At 37.2% G+C, this 20500-nt stretch overlaps 1 protein-coding gene and 1 pseudogene across 10 annotated transcripts in view; one reads left to right on the plus strand and one right to left on the minus strand.

Moving 5' to 3' along the window:
* The window catches only part of KIF13A (kinesin family member 13A), a 262629-nt gene that overhangs the window by 146396 nt on the left and 95733 nt on the right, over positions 1 to 20500 (plus strand). For all 10 annotated transcript variants that reach the window (XM_074207196.1, XM_074207200.1, XM_074207201.1 and 7 more), the window contains exons 7-9: positions 3378 to 3465; positions 6632 to 6766; positions 7552 to 7664. In XM_074207196.1, coding sequence (XP_074063297.1) covers positions 3378 to 3465; positions 6632 to 6766; positions 7552 to 7664 — 336 coding nt within the window. The remainder of the gene's footprint in view (positions 1 to 3377; positions 3466 to 6631; positions 6767 to 7551; positions 7665 to 20500) is intronic.
* On the minus strand, positions 17661 to 19308 carry LOC141502449 (aspartate aminotransferase, mitochondrial-like; annotated as a pseudogene).

The following is a 20500-nucleotide window of genomic DNA, read 5'->3' on the forward strand; positions in this document are numbered from 1 at the left end:
CAATGATAGAAGTATTATATTAAAATAATCTTGGTGTTAAGAAATAGCTTCATTGTATTTTAAGCAATATATCTTAACTCTGGGTCCATTGCTTGATACTTGACACTATTTGATTATAATTGTTGCTTGTGTTTATCATATATCAACCTCCAAGACACTCTCCTACCATTGTCAATGTCTTGAGCCTGAAGTTTTCAGCCTTCTTTCTCCCTAATCTCTGCCATCTTCCTTGTCTTTTTTTACAACCTTTCTGACACTTGGGTCTCATAGTTGCTTAGGTCTTCTGACATGTGTATACATATATATATTTTGACAGTGAGGATGGTCTTCTTCAACATTTCCCAATCAAATATTGTTCAGGGTGCAGGGGGACTCCCTTTCCATCTTTACTTTTTGAAGTCTTTCCTTTCCTTAAAGATCTACTTAACATGCCTACCTCCTTCATATAACCTTCTTTGATTTCTACTAGCTAGACTTTGATTCTTCCTTTCATCTCTTATCCCATTTTATATGAAATCTCTAAAGCACTTAGCATATTACAATTTGTAATAAAGTTATTTATATACATGTCTTCATTCCCCTGCCATAGTGTAAAAATGAAGAACTGCATCATGTTAAATCGTTATATGTCCTCATGTAGTAAAGTGCCTTTCATAAAGTATTTGTTCAGTTAATTTATTAAGATTTCATGGTCTGCGCAAAACTCATCAACATCCAGTCGCTTTTCATTAGATTTCCTAGGTGCCTTTTGTTTAGAATTTTAATGTCCTAAGTGGTACAATAACCAATACTTTTTTTTAATTGACTATAATCAAAGATCACTTTTTTGCTGAGATGATCAATGGAGAAATTGAATGTGCATAAACTAGACAGGTCTCTTAATATATTGTAAAAACCAGATTCTTTGAATGTTAGGAAAAAAAACATTTCTTTACCATATTTTACTTTTAACAGTGAAGATTGCATTGTACTAGACATAAAAACAAAAGCTCTTGGATGATATTGGTGATATGCAATCATACTTCTGGATAACAGTGAAACTGAGCAGCCACTGTAAAAGTTTAGACTAACTTTTATAAGTTCTGTGGATCAACACCAAAAGGATTCCTTGTCACCTAGACTGAAAATGGTTGCTATAAGGCAATTCTCTGTAAGATGAGTATAATTCTTTTTCTTTGTGAAAATATGATAAATGGCAGCATCTTATTGAAACCTAAAACTGTTCAATTTTCAGGTTATTCCTTCATGCTCAGAAATGACTTATAGATTTGAAAAGTGATAAAGAGCAGTAGCTGGGAAAAAAAAAAGAGAACATAATTTAGCAAATTAGATTCTGCCCTTTCATTTAATTCTTAACTCTCTATTGACTTGCTGGAGCTTCAAAATTTACTTAATCAATCCTCTTATGAACTAATACCATATTGGGTTATATACAACTTTCAGTGTTCCACCAAAGTACTGTCTCATCATGTGCCCAGTGCCTGTTAAATCCATCATATGAATGTAGCTAGATCTACAAACCAGATTGACAGCTACCCCTTGACCAATGGCTTATGAGGACTAAGATTGGGGTTAATCCCTTGCTCAGTTTTTTTGTATTCCTCAGTATAACAATTACATTGTAAGGGAGGAATGCCCCCTTTAAGTTCTATTCTCTTAAAGTAATGGCATTTCTAGTTTTTTTTAAATGATGAAGGCAGTAAGGAATACTAAAAATACTTTAAACTTACATCTGGAAGATAGGAATCATGAGCAGGTGTCATCACTGACCACACATTTCAAGAAAAAGTTCTTGGCTTCTATTTGCTGCTTAAAGCTAACCTCAAGGAATTTTAGAATTCTAATGAGAAGTAATTAACCAGCAAAATTAATTTCAAGTGTAATTTTGATTGTAAATAATTTCACCTTTCTTGCTAACTTGAGAACCTCATTCTTTTATCAAGTTCTACTCCAATATCACTAATTCCTCATCACACATTCAGTTAGGTGAATAAGGTTATCTATGATTTCATCAGTGTAAGTGCTTCTTTGAAGACATTTATTTAGTGCATTTGATGAGTTACAATCACCAAAAAAAAAAAATTATCTGGTGACCAACCTTGTTTCTGATGCTGAACCTCTTTGGATTTAGCTAGGTTGGTCCTCAGATGACAAGTATACAATATGTTTATTATTAATGTTGCATACAGATTTTTCCCGGTTTAACAGGACCTGTCAGAGCTTTCCTTACCATGATGAAGTATCAAAGAAAGACTTTATAAGTAAAGCCAATATAGACTCATTAGAAATAAATTTATCTTGTCATTATTTTTGCCTGTTCTGCTTCTCCCAAGCCTCTGTTGTACTAATGGCCTCCATTAGGTATCAGATGGAAAAATTAATGATACTAGATATCCAACTTGAGTGGCTTGATAGTGGGAATAAATATTTAGCAAGATGCCTTGCACAAACTCAGGAAATTTTTGTTATTTTCATTTGTGATAAAGAACCTAGTGATAAGAATCTATGAAAGCAATCTTCTCAGAATGTGAAATTAAAGGACTGAAGGAGGTAGTTGTCAGTTCCAGAGCATAACAAAATCTGAAATTCAAAGTTCTCCATAAATATGCTGTAACTGTCTGATCCTTGGAGAACACAAAAGAGAAACCCTTCCCTGGGCCAAAGACCTCATGCTGATGGATTTTTAGCTAATTATGTTCTTGCCCAATTTTCCTTGCTTATCTATGGAAAGAATGATCCCAAAGACCAGGTTTAATGAAGATATATTATGAACTAGTATAGATCCTGGATGTAGAGTTAGAAAACCTGGATTCAAGTTCTATTTCTTTCATTTAGTAGTCCCTTCACTTTTTCTGAGTCTCAGTTTTCCTATCTGAAAAAGGAAGGAATATTCCTAGAGGTCCCCCAGGGTCCTTCTTTCAAATTCTAAGATCATCTTTGTCAAATTATCTTTTTATTCATCCATTGCCATTGAGCTCTAAGCAGATTGAATTTTCTCTGATCATTTTTCTTCTTTCTCTTTATGTTATCTTGTCCATATTGTAGTGTTTTGAATTTTTTAGGGTTCTTCCAGTGAAGCAAATTAGTTTATCAAATATTTTGGCAACATTGATTTTTTTGGTTTCATAAGGGAAATGTATTTTTAAAACAAAAATAGAGGTGAAGATTTCAAAATATTCTTCATTTAAAATTCTGTTTTCTTAGCAAAATAAAGTAACTTTTAAAATGTTATCAGTTCTTTTTTGTAAATAACTTTCTAATAATTAACTTTTCTAAACTTTTGTAATTACCACTCTAATTTGGGGATACTTTAAAAAAGAAACAGCAGTGAAATTTGCAAGTGCAAAATACTATCTATTTTTTTTTTCATCCTGAAGGAGCAGGCAATCCCTTAAAGTTCGAGAGCATAAAGTCTTGGGGCCATATGTAGATGGCCTATCTCAACTGGCTGTCACTAGCTTTGAGGTAAGTATGAGCATTTATAAGAAACTACAGTGTTGGCAAGGAGGGGATCAGAGAAGGATATTGAGCACTAGTGCTACTGTAACTGATGTGTTTATTGAGTTCAATACGTAGTTCATTTTGCAAGCACACAGTACATTGACTACTAACTTACTCATTCAAATTTCAGACATGTTTGTGATTGCAGAACACAAGATTCCATTTATCACTCTATTAAACTGCTTTTCCTAAGCCTATTGATGACTTCCTACTAGCCAAATCCAATAGTCTTTTCTCAAAATTCATTTTCCTTGGTTTCTCTACCTTATTTAACACTCTCCTTAAAATTGTCTCTTCCATTGGCTCTCCTAACATCATACTTTCCTAGTTCTTATCTATTTCCATTTTTCTATCCCTCTTTCCCTGCCTTTTCATTGTCTCACTCTTCATTTTCAGTGTCCCCAGAGGTCTAATCTTAGATGCTTTGTTCTTAACCTTTTAAATTCATTTTAATTTTCATCCATTGTCACAACTTTAATATCTCTAGAATGATGACTTCCAAATTTGTATTTTTTTAACTAAGGACTTGTGCTCTAGTTCTGTATTTCCAGATGCCTGCAAGATGTGACTTCTTGAATATTCCCATCATTACTTTGAATTCAGTAAAACTAAAACTTATCATTCCCTTCACCTCCAACCCCCTGAAAACAACAAACAAGCAGACCATTTTTGTCAGTGATATCACCACTCTCTTAGTCTTTCAGAAAACAATACTTGTTCCCTGTTTTTCTTTCTCAGCATTGGTTGAATCATGTCACTTATTTCAAAATATGTCCATCCTTTCTCCCTGGAATGTTCTGATTGTTCTCTGCTTCTAGTTTGACATGCACTACAAGTACATCAGTTTCTTAAAACAATACTTTGATCATATCAGTCATTTTCAGAGCTCACAATGACAGCATCATATAGTAGTAAGAACCTTAAACTGAGAATTGGGAGAGACCTGGGTTCAATTTTTACCTCTAGCATTTCCTAGCTGTGTGAACCTAGGCAAATCATGTAACCTCTCTGAACATTTTTTTGTGAAATGGAGATATTAATACAACAATACCTATCCTCATTTTCTGCCCTGATGCTGCTGTTGCTCCAACTTCCACACTAAACTACAGACAGAAGATAAATTACTCACATATATACTCCTAGGAACCATGCATCTTTAATCTTCACTATAACTATTATCACCCAATTCGACATAAATAGAAAAGGTTGGAAATTAGAAAACATCTATTTTTCCACCAGAAATATTAAATAATTGCAAATTTCAAACAGGATTCATTAGATAATTATCTATTGGGAAGATTACAATAAAATCATAAATAATCAATCTGTATCCCTAAAAATGAATTTTTTTGTTTGTTTCTTAGTACATATACCCAATAGAAATATTTTTTGTGGTTGTTGGAGATTTAAAGTATCTGATACAACATTGTCTTTTAATTCTTATAAGTAAAATGTATAAACATACCAGATATAAGGTCTCATTAACTATAAGTTCCAAAAAAAAAAAGATAATTTAAAGAGGAAGCACAATCCTCATGATATCTACTTTGAAAATTTATTCAAACATTAAAGAAACCTTTTAATGATCACTATTTGTAAGATGTTACCCTCCTTGCAAGTATGTCATTTTCTCTATAGAATTCTTAGAAACCTAAATATTTAAAAAAATTCCTTAGGGACAGCTAGTTGGTACAGTGGATAGAACAATGGGCCTTAGAGTCAGGAGAACCTCAGTTTAAATCCAGCCTCAGATGCTTAATAATTATGTAGCTGTGTGACCTTGGGTAAATCACTTAAACCCATTACCTTGCAAAGAAAACAAAAAATAAATAAATAAATAGATTTTGCCTTATGTCGAAGAAAAGCATTTTGTCCTTTTTAATAGCTAGATCTCTTCTATAAAACAAAGCCTTTATTTTAACATTTTTAAATGACATTTAATATGTTAATTGGTTTGCATTTTTAAATTATACATGAACCTCCTTTGATAAGGAAACTATATTCTTTAAAATTCAGGGGTTAATTGAATACATCTAATCCTACTCTAATTTTAAATGAAATAGTATTTCCTATTTAAAAGAATTCTAGAATGAATTCCTTTTGTAAAATAAATAATTACTCTCTAACTTACCTCTTTTGAAAGTTGGATTTTCACTTAACTATTCTTAAAGCCATACCCATCTGAATTCTCCTTTTTTCAACTTCTTTGAAACTCAAGAGACTAAAATATACCTCATGACACTCAGAGATCATTAGAGCTGGAAGTAAACTTGTAAATTACCTCATCTAACTTTCCCAGACACTCCAAATCATATAGATGCTACCAAGTCAGGAAAAGACATGAACTCAGGACTCCTTGCTCTAAGTCTACTGCTTACTATATCTTACCATATTCCTTCCTCAATTCATCTCTTTTCAGGGAATTAATTTTGCAGATTCTCAAGATTTATTTTCCACTAGCTCTCCAGAAAAAAAAAACCCATTTGATAAAGTGGATGGCTTTCTCCTTTCATTTTCATCCCTGTTTTGATGCAGTTCAACACAGTTTCAGAGAATATTTTAGCTGAATTAGTATCATAGGGATAAAGATTGAATGTAATCACCTTTGGTAAGGAAACATTGTCTCAGAGTGAGGTAATCACTTCAGCCAATTAAATGATTATAGCGCCAGGCTAGTGCTGCCCAGATCAGGAGCACAGTCCATTCATCACTTTCTCTAATTAATCTTCTTAAATGAATGTGCGTTGGGTTGCTATAAAGGTACTAAAACTGAAGACATTCAGAAGCAGCTCTAAAGAAATAGAGCCCCAGTGCTTAGAAGATGGATTTTAGAGATTGTTAACTGCATCCTGAAACATATTTAGAGAAACAGGGAAAGCAGGAGCTAGTACCCAAAAGAAACCTATTAAAAAATCCATTCTAAAAATAAAAATTTTGAAAAAATTTACACAACAAAAAGAATTAAACAAGATGGGAATGAAAGTTCAAACCATGTTTTGACTCAAGCTAAGGGAAGAGCATACTTCTAGAAAGGAAATATGTTACTGTTATGGCAGGAAGAAAATCATTGTTCAGGCTTGCAGTATCCTCTTTTTTTTTTATGACCCTTTCTTTTGTGTTTCTGTCCTAGGATATTGAGTCATTGATGTCTGAGGGAAACAAATCTAGAACTGTGGCAGCAACTAACATGAATGAGGAAAGCAGTCGCTCTCATGCCGTCTTCAATATTATAGTCACACAGACATTGTATGACTTGCAGTCTGGTGTAAGTGGGAGTCATGAAGCTACAAAGACAATGGGATGCTGTATGAGTGAAATAACTCATAGCATGGTCAGAGGCTGGGGATTCATATTGCATGTCTTCCTCTGTCTTGATGAATGACTTTATTAAGATCATTTGTCTCAGTTGCTTTTATTTAATTCAAGGATTTAAAATCAATACCACCAAAGAATCTTGGAGGGCTCAGTCTCCTGGAAGGCATGGCAATAATGTTATATAAATAGCAGATGGAATGGCCACCTAGATCTTTCCCTTACAAATAATTAAAGAAATCTAAGGGAAAACTACAAAATGTAGTTCAAAAATATCATTTTTCCTAAAGAAAAAGCATATTTAAAAGGCCTTATAATATACAAGGAATATCCAGCTGTTTCCAAGGGAAGTTTTGCTTTTTTTTTAATTTCATTATAGGACATTAAAGAAACATTTCCTTGCAAACTTCTCAATCTTCCCCCCCAATTTGAACTGTTGAAGGGCAGGGATTTTTATTACTTCTACAAATCCCTTAGATTTTCTTTTGGGTACCTGGAAAATTAAATGACATATTCTTGCACTAATCTAAAATCTGATTGTGTTGTTAATTCCTTCCCCAAATACCCAATGTGTAGATTTAAAGGCTAACTTCTTTGGGAATTTTTTTCCTTTTAATTGGGGTATGGACACAGGTTTATTTTTTAATCTGGTACAGACATGGGTGCTACTAGGTTGTTGTTTTCTGTGTGCCTTTTTGCATTAATATATTTTGCCTGCTTGCTGTTTCCAACAACTAGAATTCGGGAGAGAAAGTCAGTAAGGTCAGCCTAGTAGACTTGGCTGGAAGTGAAAGAGTGTCTAAAACAGGAGCCGCTGGGGAGCGTCTGAAAGAAGGCAGCAACATAAACAAGTAAGAGAGCTATGGCAAGAACACCTTTCATGAGTCCAGCCTCCCAGTTGAATGCGTTGTTCTGCTGCCAATATGCCTTGGGACATTTCTTGTCAAGAGCTGGATGGTTCTGAGGCAGCTTATCCCAAAAACTATGTAACCCTGGTTAACAGATAGACTGGTGAAAACAACACTGCATCTGCCTTGGAGATACATGAAGTCTCCCCTAAGGCTGGGGATAGTGGTTAAGAGGGGAAAGAAGGGAAATATGTGGTAATCATATTTGTTCAAAAGTTCTTATTTGCAAGTATATTATTTTATAGAAGAGATATTTCTGTGAAATCACATGTAAAATTGAATCATCTTTTAAATGAAGTAGAGGAACTTACTCTTTAAAAAAAAAGAATCTATCTGTTAACAAGCATTTATTAAGTATCTGCTGTATCCCAGACTGAATTGGATATTAGGATACAAAGACAAAAGTGAAATAGAGGAACTAAAACTGTAAGAATTTTTACATGGGTTTTGCTTATATATGCATATACACAATTTTCTAAAAAGCTATGTACTATTTAGTATCTCTGATCTTTAGGCAAATCATTTAACCTTTCTAGGACTGAGAGAGTCAGGGACTTGCTTGTAAATGATATATTTATAAAGGTTTCTCAGGTCTCAAAGCTCTAACAAATCCTTATATTACCAATACAGATATTTCCAGGTGAAGTGAGTCTCTATTTAAATATTATATTGGGAACCTGGTGATTTTAATTAGCAGTGATTTGTAAACAGAAGGAAGTTATCCTATCACTGACAGGTCTGCACACAGCTTTGTCAGAGGGAAAGGCAGTTTCTTTGGGGGAGTCCATCTAACAGGCAGTTTATCTTCTCTCATAACAAAGGATTTTTTTCCCTCCATTTCTTGACAAGACATTAAAAAATTCCAATTGGCAGACTAGCACAGTTCTATTATGAACAGAAAAGTAGAAAGGCAAAAGGTGAGGGGGAACTGAAGGAGACAAGGTTGCTGCCTTCCTCAAGTCTTGGCAGATACATTACTGAGCTCTTCTTATAGGGAGATTGCCTTCACATTCAGTGCTCCTATGAAATACTGCCAACAGGTAACCTTTCCAGTCTTTTCTCATGCTACCCCCCCTCCAATCCATGTGCTTTCTGCACTATCCCAGCTTGCCTTTATGTGGTCCCCTGGGCATTCCCCATTGCCTCCCTTTGCCATTCACACTGTTTCCTCTTCTTGAATGTCCTCTCTGCCCCTTTTTAGCTCCTGAATTACTCTCCATTTTTCAGAAACCGAACCCAAAGGCCACATGTATCTAGACACTTTTGCTGTTCCTACATTCCCAGCTGTTAATTGCCTTTTCTCCTTTGTATCTCACAAAACATTTTGCTTGTATTTTATGAATTCATCTTCTTTTATGTTATAGTAATATGTCTCCTTATCTGGCTGGAAGTACAAGGAGTCAGCTGGGTACTCTTGAACCTAGAATCTAGAAGAACTGCATTCTAATCCTACTTCTTGTATTAGCTGTGTGACCCTGGGCAAGTCACTTAACCTTGGACTGCCTCAGCTTTCTCAATTGTAGAATATGTAAAAATAAGAGCACTTACCTCCAAGGATCAAATGAGAGAATATTTCCAAACTCAAAATTTTGTAATATTTGTAAAATCACAATGTTATTTACCTTCTTCCCTCACCTCCTTCTCTTCCTTTCTTTCTTCCAAATAGAGAATGTAACTATATTAAATTTTTCTTCTGCCTCACCACCTAATTCCTTGCAAAATATTTTGTCTATGAGTTTCTTGTTTAATGTCATTAAACAAATTGTTAGCAGGAATAAAACCCATGTATTCTGTTTCTAATTCCATTGTTATTTCCATGATGATACATGGCTCTCCATAGTTGTTAATTAAATACTATAAGAAAACCCAAGAAATGCCATAAAGGCTTGAGTTTCATAATTTGTTTCCTAGTTATAAAAATTGTCACGTAGTTCCATGATAGTTTTTAATAGAGAGATGGGTGGTATGAATCTTAAAACCTGTACTTGGAAAATCCAGTGGTGTATTACAAATCCTGTAATTATATGTATATAGTAAGAAATCTTTAGCAAACTTCCTAAATTTTTAAATTCCTGTTTCAGTTTCTTTTATCATAGGATTAATAATCCTCTTAACAAGACCCTCCAGTGACCTGACAGAGATGTTAATGTTTCTTTAATGGATTATGGATGCAGGATCTTCAGCTCTCTTCAAGCCCTTAAGAGCCTTTAATGCATTCTTTCTTTTTTCTTCTTAAGAAAGACTTTACTTGATTATATACTTTTCTAAAATGGCTCCTGTAATGGATGAGAGGTCCTAGGCCAATGGAACAGCCCCTTTCTCTACCTCCGGAGAATAATAAATTTAATTCAGTCTACTGCTCTTCCCCATTGCTGAGGCCATAGTCTGTTTACCTGAACCTAGCAGAAGATGGCTGCATTACAGGCTTCTCTGAACACTGCATTTAGAGTCTGTAGCATGCTAAGGCTTCCAGGGGTAGAGTTGGAGGCAGCTTGTGTTATTCTCTCCAGAAGTACAGGGCCAAGAATAAAAGTTGGCCTATAACTGATAACATAGTAAAGTCGCTTCCTAAACATGTAGGGTTTTTCTATCTCCTAGTATCTGAGGATACTGTGCATGTGTCCAACTTTGCCCTCTTTTTTCTTCCTTGTCTCCTTTCTGGGGCCCTCATTTATTTCCTCTCAGAAGTCTCCCTTGAGTGACTGTTGCTTGAGTAACCAAACACTGATTGGTGTCTAGAAAGGGCGAACAAGGAGCTTTTCTTCCTATTGTTTATGTGCAGGTGTCCCTGTAAATCCTCACCACAACTAGTACAATTAGAACAATACAAATGTTTGGAGACTGAATCTGGGAAAACATCCCTGCATTTATCACTGCAGGTGAAAGAATGATGAGCAGAGGCTGGTCTTTGGGAAGTCAAACAGCTTTTTTTATTTTTTCCTTTAGTTGGGGAGGTGAGAAGATTGGATTTTTATATTTTTATCTCTAAACCACAATGTCTGGGAAAATAATGAATAAGGAGTTTCTCCCTTTAAAATATCAAAGGAAAAATAAAGAAACTATGAAAGGTATATTTAAAAGGAGATGATGTAGGTCAATCAACAGTAAACTGTATTTATTAAACTTATTATGTATTTACTATGTGCTTTTGATCCAAAAAAAATTAAAAGCAGTCTGTTCTTAAGGACCTCATATTCTCATAGGAGAGATCACATGTAAATTACTAGATACATACAGAGGAATAGCCAAGCAAATTATGGGACTTGGATATAATGGAATATTACTATGCTGACAGAAATGACAAATGGGATGAATTCATTTAAATTAAGTAAGTAAAGCCAAGAAAACAACATACACAATAACTATGATTCAAATGGAAAGAACAACTTCATGTCGAAAAATCAAAAGTGAATGTAGCGAAATTATAAAGATCAAGCAAGGCTTGAATGAAGAGATAGCTATAAGAAGATTCTCCCATTTCCTTCCTTTGTGGAGATGGGAGGTCCATAGATGTTACACATTGTACTTTTCAGTGTTATCAGTCAGTTGTACTAATTTTTTTCTCTTTAAAAAATACTTTATTGTTGTAATAGTAAATACTAATTATTTCACTAAATACTAGATTACTTTCTGTAAGATAAGGGGGAAAGATACTGGGGGAAATCATGATGATGTAAGAAAAAGAAAATAGAAAATACCAATAAAATTTATTTTAAAAATATACAGAGTAGAATTGAAGGTAATCTTAAGGAGGAAACATTGGGAGGTACAGGGACCATGATAGGTTTTTTTTTTTTTGGCAACTGTTTGACTCAAACTGAGTCTTTCCAGGGTGTCCAATAGTCAGAGTAGAGGATGGAGAGCATTCCAGAAATGAGAGGATAAGAGTGTAATGTGCAAGGAACAGTTAGAAGTAGACCCACCAGAAGGTCATTGCAATAGTCCAAGTATAAAGGGGAGAATGTACACCAGGATGGTAGTTATTTAAGTGAACAGAAGGGGACACTACTTGATATTTACTAGCTGTGTGACCCTGGCCAAGGCACTTAATCCCATTGCCTTGCCAAAGAAAAAAAGAATGAGCATGAATTTTGGGGACAACTTGATGGCACAGTAGATAGAACACTGGCCTTGGAGTCAGGAGGACCTGAGTTCAAATTTGGTCTAAAACACTTGACACTATCTATGTGACCTTGGGCAAGTTACTAAACCCTGATTACATAAGGATCCAGGGCATCTCCAGTCATCCTGATTCATATCTGGCCACTGGACCCAGATGACTCTGGAGGACAAAGTGAGGCTGGTGACTTAGCCCATTGTCTCCTCACTCAAATCCAATTCATGTGCTTATCATGGCATCACCTCCCTGATGTCCTGGGCTTCTTTGAGAACAAAGAAAAACAACAGCAACCTAACTACGCTTCTTTGGATTTCTTTGTTATGCCCCAGAAGCTTCTTTATCTTGACAAGATCACATCAATTCTGGTATTCATGTCTCATCAATAGCTTCTGCCCTTGGGATCCCTCTGATTGGAGGACAAAGTGGAGAAACCTCCCTTTAAAGAGAGCCCAGGCCAACCACCTCTTCATTTCCCACCAGGATCCATTCCATTGGACTTCTCCAATTTGCTCCTGTTTGACTTCCTGAACTTTATTGACTATGGGAATCTTTGTTGTCTTTTAAAATCTAGTACCATGTGGCTAAATCCTTTCATTCATTTTTGCTATCTCTCAATTTACAACTATCATTTGTATTTACAAATATCATTATCCATTTCCCACATAGCCCTTTCTATAATTTGCTAGTTAGTCATAACTCTAGCTCTTCCCAAAACTTCCCCATTAGCAACCCACCTCATTGTATGGGTATACCTTAGAAGCCTCACTCCTTAAAAAACTGAACCTAGATAAAATTTAATAGACAGAATATTGATGTCCCTGAATTGCCATCATCCAACTTCTCTTACCTTATATTTTTTTTAGGTTTTTTTTTTTTTGGCAAGGCAAATGGGGTTAAGTGGCTTGCCCAAGGCCACACAGCTAGTTAATTATTAAGTGTCTGAAGCCAGATTTGAACCCAGGTACTCCTGACTCCAAGGCTGGTGCTTTATCCACTATGCCACCTAGCTGCCCCTCTTACCTTATATTTTGACTAGCTATTTCTCAATAGTTTAAGCCCAGTTGGAGATAGGATGGGTGTGGGTTTTTTTTTTAATTTCAGTTTTTGTGCATTAACAAGTAGAAGGGTGTGGTTTCTATTAATGGCATTTTTCCATAACATAGCAAGCTACTTAGTAAAATACACAGAGACACCAAAGTCATGTAATTATTTTAGTTCAGCTACACACCCCAACCCTGCCGCCACTTGAAAAGCACTTATACAATGGAGTGATTATACTATATCATCATTTTTCATTTTGATTATAAAGAACATCAATTTAGTTTTTATTACATTGCTTAGTAATTATGGTTGGGTTTCAGAAATTCACTTTTTCCTTCCCATGATAATAAATCAGAAAAAAGTCAGTACTTATTAAAGGGCAAAGTAAAAGCACATATTTAGTAATTAGGCGGAATTTTTGTTTTTGCAGAATGAAATTTCCTTCTTTCAAAATTACAGTTAATATGAGTAACAGTGAGGTGCAATGGAGTTAGTACTTGATCTCTCAGTCTCAGGAACTAGTGTAGAATCTAGGCTTTGTTTGTTTGTTTTTTGGTTACCTGTATGACTTTGGGTAAATCCCTGAATTTCTGTGAGTTTTAATTTCCTTATCTGTAAAATAATAATCTCTAAGGAATCTTCTCTAGAATTAATCCAGTGTGAGATAATGTGGCTTTGGTGGATGTGTGATCTCATGGATGGTTTCTTCAAATGATGCCTATGGGGTCAGCTAGGTTATATGGTGGATAGAGCACTGGCTCTGGAGGCAGGAGGACCTAATTTCAAATCTAATCTCAGACACTTAATACTTATTAACTGTGTGAACTTGGGCAAATCACTTAACCCCATTGCCCCACAAAAATCAAAACAACAAAAATAAAATAAAACAAATGATGATATGGAACCTCATCTATACCTTCTTTCCCTGTCCTTCTCAAAAGGTCAACCCCTCTTGTTGGTGGCTTTTTAGTTCTCAACCTTGTATAGATGGTCAATCCATGTCCAGCTCCCATCACATATATTTCTGATAACATATTTTATATTTCTCTTGTGTAATTCATTTTGGGCAATGTAATGTCCCCTATCATGCCTGTGATGTGCCTGTCCAGTATCCTTTTGGTGACTCTCAGCTTTAATTCTAAGAAGACTGCAGTAATTCATGACATTAGGCATATAACATTGGCACAAGAAAATTGTGTAAAAAGGAATGGACTTTGCTTTGGGGAAAAGCTCAAAACAAAGAATAGCCCTGCTCAATTTTTGAGAAGCAATTCAGTCTACTACTTGTTCAATTTTGAGTCTAACTCATTGTCCATATGAATTGTCTGACCAAGATATATGCATTAATGAGCCAATTCTTTCAGTTTTCCATTATAATGCATGTCATAGTCTGATATTTTTATATACTTTAAAAAAAATAAGTTATGGGTAGCTACATGAACTCTTAAGTTCTGTATGAGAACCAGTGAGTGCAGAAAAAGAACTCTGAATTTGAAGTCATAAGACCTAATTTAGAAATCTTTTAATCTTTGCCACTTACTACCTTGTTTGACTTTGAACAAGTCACTCAACTTCTCTGATCTCTTCCTTATCAGCAAAATTAGAGTGCTGGAATAAATCTTTTCACAACTCTAGATCTTTGTTTGTGATTATGAGTCTCATTCTGGAGGTTATGCAGTGTTCCCACACTTGATGCAATCAGTAGAATGTCATCCATAAGAACTTCATCCTGGGCATCTTCTATGAGGTCAGTCACACCTTTGGTGAGCATGTATCTCTATTTTATGCTTTCTACAATATTAATAATCAGAGGTTGATCTAACAGAATCATCTCTTTGTTTTTTAAAGATTTTATTTATTTTGTTTTACAATTTTTCCTCTAATCTTGCTTCCCTCCCCCACCCCTCACAGAAAGCAGTCTGTTAGTCTTTACATTGTTTCCATGCTATACACTGATCGAAATTGAATGTGATGAGAGAGAAATCATATCCTTAAGGGCGGAAAAAATAAAGAATAAGAGATAGCAAAATTACATAATAACTTTTTTTTTCTAAATTAAGGGTTAAAGTCTTTGGTCTTTGTTTAAACTCCACAATTCTTTCTCTGGATACAGATGGTATTCTCTATCACAGACAGCTCAAAACTGTCCCTGATTGTTGCACTCATGTAATGAGCAAGTCCATCAAGGTTGATCATCACCCCCACACTGCTATCAGGGTGTACAATGTTTCTCTGATTCTACTCATCTCACTCAGCATCAGTTCATGCAAATCCTTCCATGCTTCCCTAAATTCCCATCTCTACTGCTTTCTAATAGAACAATAGTGTTCCATGATATACATATACCACAGTTTGTTAAGCTATTCCCACTAATAGAGTTTTGCAGTCTATGTCTTCCTGTAGCTGTTTCAACTTCTCCTCTAAGATTCTGGATGCTATACTACTGAGTGTGTACATATTTAATATTGAAATTACTTCATTGTCTATGGTACCTTTTAGGAGGATGTAGTTTCCTTCTTTATCTCTTTTAACACTATCTATTTTTGCAGCTGATTTGTCTGAGATAAGGATTGTAACCCTTGCTTTTTCCATTTCAGCTGAAGCAAAATATATTTTGTTCCAACCTTTTACTTTTACTCTATATGTACCTCTCCGCTTCAAATGAGTTTCTTATAAGTAACATATTGTAGGATTCTGGTTTTTAATCCACTCTGCTATTTGCTTACATTTTAAGGGAGAGTTCATCCCATTCACATTCAGAGTTATAGTTACTAACTCTTCATTGCCCTCCATGCTATCTTCCCTCTGTCTGTATTGTTCCCCCTTTTTCCCTTTATCCATATTCCCTAGTATTTTGTTTGTGAATACGCCACCTTCAGTGTGTTTGCCCTCTTATATCAACTCCCCCCTCCCCTTTCTTTCCCCTTTTCCCTTTTCCCCTTCCTCCTTCCCTTCCTTCTGTTAGTTCCTCTTTTTCTCCCCTCCTTGTCCCCACTCCCCTTTTCCCCTTTTGATACTTGAAAGGTAAGATAAGTTTCTTAACTGAATGTGTGTAAGTTAACTTTAAGCCAAGTCTGATGAGATGAAGATTCAGGTGGTTCTCACCTCCTCCCTTCTTCCCCTCTATTACAGTAGGTCTTTTGTACCTCTTGATGTAATGAGATTTACCCCATTCAATCTCTTCCATCCTCCCATCTCCTTACTGTCCCCCTTTTTAAGGAGGTAATTTTAAAATCATTCTATCTGAGTCACAGAAAAGTTAGAGTGTCCATCACTTCTGGCTAAGTATATTCTCTCTAATAGAATTACAATTCTCAAGAGTTATTAAGTGTCTTTCTCTAAGGTAGGGATTTAGCTTGTTTCATCTTATTGGATAGCAATTTTTTCTTCCTTTACCTTTTTTTATTTAAACTTTTCATGTGTTTCTTGAGCCTCTTGTTTGATGTCCAGATTTGCTATTTAGCTCTGGTCTTTTCAGATGGAAATGTTGGAAGTCTTCTGGTTCATTAAATGTCCATCTTTTTCCCTGGAAGAGAAGGCTCAACTTTGCCAGATAGTGAATTCTTGGCTGCATTCCAAGCTCCCTTGCTCTTTGGAATATCTCATTCCAGGCCCTTCAGTCCCTTAATGTTGATGCAGCCAGGTCCTGCATAACCCTTACTGTGACTCCTTGGTATTTAAATTGTTTCTTTCTGGCTGTTTGCAGGATTTTCTCTTTTATCTGATAGTTCTGAAATTTGGCCACAACATTTCTTCGTGTTTTCATTTTAGGATCTCTTTCTGGAGGGGATCGATATATTCTTTCAATAACTATTTTGCCCTCTGGTTCCATGATATCAGGGCAGTTTTTCATCACTAAACCTATCATGTCCAGGCTTTTTTTTTCTCTTCAACATTTTCAGCAAGTCCTATAATTCTCAGGTTGTCTCTTTTTGATCAATTCTTGAGGTTAGTGGTTTTGCTGATGAGGTATTTTACATTTTCTTCTATTTTTTTGATCTTTTGGCTTTGTTTAACAGAATCCTGATGTCTCATGAAGTCATTAGTGTCCACAAATTCCATTCTTTTTTTTTTCCAATCTACAACAATTTTATTGTAACAGAGAAACCAGGCTGCATAAAAGCCTATGTGATTACATTGGAGGATGATCTCTTAAAGGTTGGAGTTTGAACTCGGCTAGCAACACAGAGAAGCTTACAACCACAGCTCAAAATAGTCATCTCCAAGGACTGACTGCCCCGGACAGATTTTTCAGGAGAAAGGCTACGTATTGCACAGCCACACAGATGAGGTCTGGTGGGGTGGGGGTAATAAGGGGGACAATTAAAAATTTTACCATGATGGGATCAAAGTACAGTTAGTTTACCAAATTCTCCTCCTCCATCTTTTGCTAAGAAAGGGGAGGAGAGAACACGCTCATTTCTCAAATTCTATTTTACTTAATTCTCTATGTATATGCATCCTGATAGGAAGGGTCTGAAGGTTAATTCAAGCAGAGGCAGAGAGAGAAACTAGGGAAGACTTGGGGGCAGAAAGCAATAAACATGGGGGAGGAGGGTAAAGTTTAGTCTTCAATGTTCAGTGGCCAACAGCCACCTCTCTTCTGTTATTTCTTGAAGCCAGGATGCTGGACAACAGCACCTATGGTTTTCAAAAACCTTGCGATCCAAGGAGTCTCCATCAGTCCCAGGAGGCCAGTGAAAGAAGGGAGTTAGAATCAAAAAAACTTCTTTGCCAGCTTTTAGCACCTTAGAGATATCTGTTATGTGCCATCTATTACCTAAATTAAAACTCTTGAATATTGTAATTCCGAGACTTGGGGAAGGGGAGAGAAATTCTGATCTTTGGGCAGGATTTTTGGTAGCGTTTACTGTAAACATAAAATGTTTTGAAAAAGTTGTGGAGGATGGGTTGGGGAGTTGAGGGTAGATTGCTCCAAACAGTAGTTTCAGATGCCTTTAGCCTACTCACAAATCTTTTTCTGAGATACCTTCAGGGGTTGAGCATTAAGCACTGTGGTTGAAAGAAACTCACACCACTCCTATCTTTGCCAGCTCAATCATCTTTCTGAAACGCAAAACAGCAGAGTCTGAAGGTGCGAAGGTTGTCTCTGCTCCATCTCACCGGGGAGAGTTATTTGGTTACTTGGTGAATGGCATGGGAAGGTATCCTACATTGCCTGATGTGACCCCTGCTACAGAAATGCGGCCATCTTTTGTCATATAGATGGAGAATTCCTTGGTCAGCTGTTCCACCTGCTCAGGTTTCAGGCCTGTGAAACAAAACATGCCAATCTGGTCAGTGATATGCTGCCAATTATGGGAGGAGCCTTCTTTCTTGAGGTTGGAAACCAGCTGGGTCCGCATGCCGATAATGCAATCTGCCATGCCTTTCACTTCTTGCAGCCATTGAGACCTCAGATCAGGACTATTCAGGATTGTGGTGACAATTCGGGCCCCATTGAGAGGGGGGTTGGAATACATGGGATGAATCAGGATTTTCAACTGGGATTCTACCCTTTTGGCTTCATCAGCATCTTTACAAATCATGGTAAAGGCTCCCACACGTTCACCATAGAGGCCCATGTTCTTGGCATATGACTGACAGAGAGAGACATTAATGCCCTGCTCAATGAAGTAGCGAACTGCCCAGGCATCCTTGTTGCCATCTCCACTGGCAAAGCCCTGGTATGCCATGTCGAAAAAGGCAAAGAATTTCCTTTGCTTTACCACAGATGCCATTTCTTTCCACTGCTCAGGACAAGGATCGACTCCAGTGGGGTTGTGAGCACAGGCATGCAGAAGGATGACACTGTTCTGGGATTTTTGAAATGTCTTCCATAGCTCCAGTATAGTCAAAGCCACAAGTCTTGGGGTCATAGTAGCGATAGCCATTCAGCTGCATGCCAGCATCCCTGAAAATGGGGGTATGATTTCCCCAGGATGGTTTAGGAAGATAGACATCTCGGCTGAATTTGAGGAACCGTTGCAGAAAACTGGCTCCCACCCTCAAGGCTCCAGTTCCAGAAATAGTTTGTACAGTGAAATATCGTTTGTTTTTCAGAACCTCGTTATTTTCTCCCAGGGCCAACTCTGCTGATGCCTTGCAAAACTCAGCCAGTCCTCCGATGGGCAGATACTCTTTGTCCATGCTCTTCCCTGCAATTTGGGCCTCTGCCTTGCACACACTTGGAAGAACATAGGGCTTCCCATTATTATCTCAGTAGGCCCCAACTCCCAAGTTCATCTTCTTGCTGTTAGTGTCCCTCTTAAATGTTTCAGTCACTCCCAAGATGGGGTCAGGAGGCCCCATTTCTACGTGGGTCCACCAGGAGCTGGCTCGGGCGGCGGCGGCGGCGGCGGCGCCGAGGCCCAGGTGGAAGGAGGCAGCTCCGGAGAGCAGGTGACAGGAGTGCAACAGCGCCATGGCGAGCGGAGAGGCGGACGGGCGGGCAGGCAGACGGGAGCTGCCCATTCTTTTTTTTTAGAGAAGAATTTTCTGGGGGTGGCTAGGTGGCATAGTGGATAAAGCACCAGCCCTGGAGTCAGGAGTACCTGGGTTCAAATCTGGTCTCAGACACTTAAGTGGGCAAGCCACTTAACCCCATTTGCCTTGCAAAAAAACCTAAAAAAAAAAATCACCCTGATAAAAAAAAATCACTCTGAGAAGAATTTTCTTCATTTTCCTTTTGTAACTCCTTTTCCAATTGATCAGTCCTTTTTGAAAGAGTTTTCCATTTGCCCAATTGATGATTTGAGAGAATTTTCTTTTTTTATTTGTCCAATTGTATTTTCCAATGTTTTGTTTTCGTGATGCAATATGTTCATTTTCTCTTGAGTTTCTTTTTTCCAACTTTTCCAATTGATTTTTAAACTCCTTCCTGATTTCTTCAAGGAAGTGTTTCTGGGCTGGAGACCAATTCATATTCTCCTCAGAAGTACTAGATCTCTCTGGGTTAGAATCTGGATCTTCTAAATGTTTCTCCAGGGGTCCCCTTTTCACTGGTTTTTCTTCATTTTTCTAGGATCTTGTGTTGGGGAGGTGGCTCTCAGAGGTTTGCTCTTGAAGATCCTAGAGGCTTTGTTTGCTTGGTTTAGTAATTCCAATGGCCCCGGCCCATAGAGGGCACTGGTTGCTTTCTCTGGAGTGATTGAAACCCTCTCCTAATCCTAGTGGGAGGGAGGAGAGGCAGCAGGGTCTGAGTTAACCTTGAACAATGGGCTGGAAGTCGATCTCCCTTTCAACTGAATGGGCTCCTTAAGTTTATACCTGTGCTTGAGGGGATGGGGGTGGGGGTGGCTACCATTTGTTTCTGGAATAATGTTCTAAAAGTATGGAGTTCAGGTCCCACACTGAGCTGGATGTCCAGGCTGCAGACCTCCTCTCCCCGGTCAAAGACTCAGCAGCTAAAGTTGGTTCTTGACCCACCTCTCAAAGTCTCTGAGACTAACACCTCTCACCAAGGTCTCTGAGGCTAATGCCTCTCACCAAGGTCTGTAAGGCTAATGCCAGTCCTTTGGCTTCCCCACCTTGCTGTCCCTGCGCTGATTCTCTGGTCTCCTCTCCTGATTCACCCACAGTCCCCTGAGACAGACCTTGTTAGTAGGTGTTCTTCTCC

The sequence above is a fragment of the Macrotis lagotis genome, chromosome X (assembly GCF_037893015.1).
Source record: "Macrotis lagotis isolate mMagLag1 chromosome X, bilby.v1.9.chrom.fasta, whole genome shotgun sequence".
Lineage (NCBI taxonomy): Eukaryota > Metazoa > Chordata > Mammalia > Peramelemorphia > Peramelidae > Macrotis > Macrotis lagotis.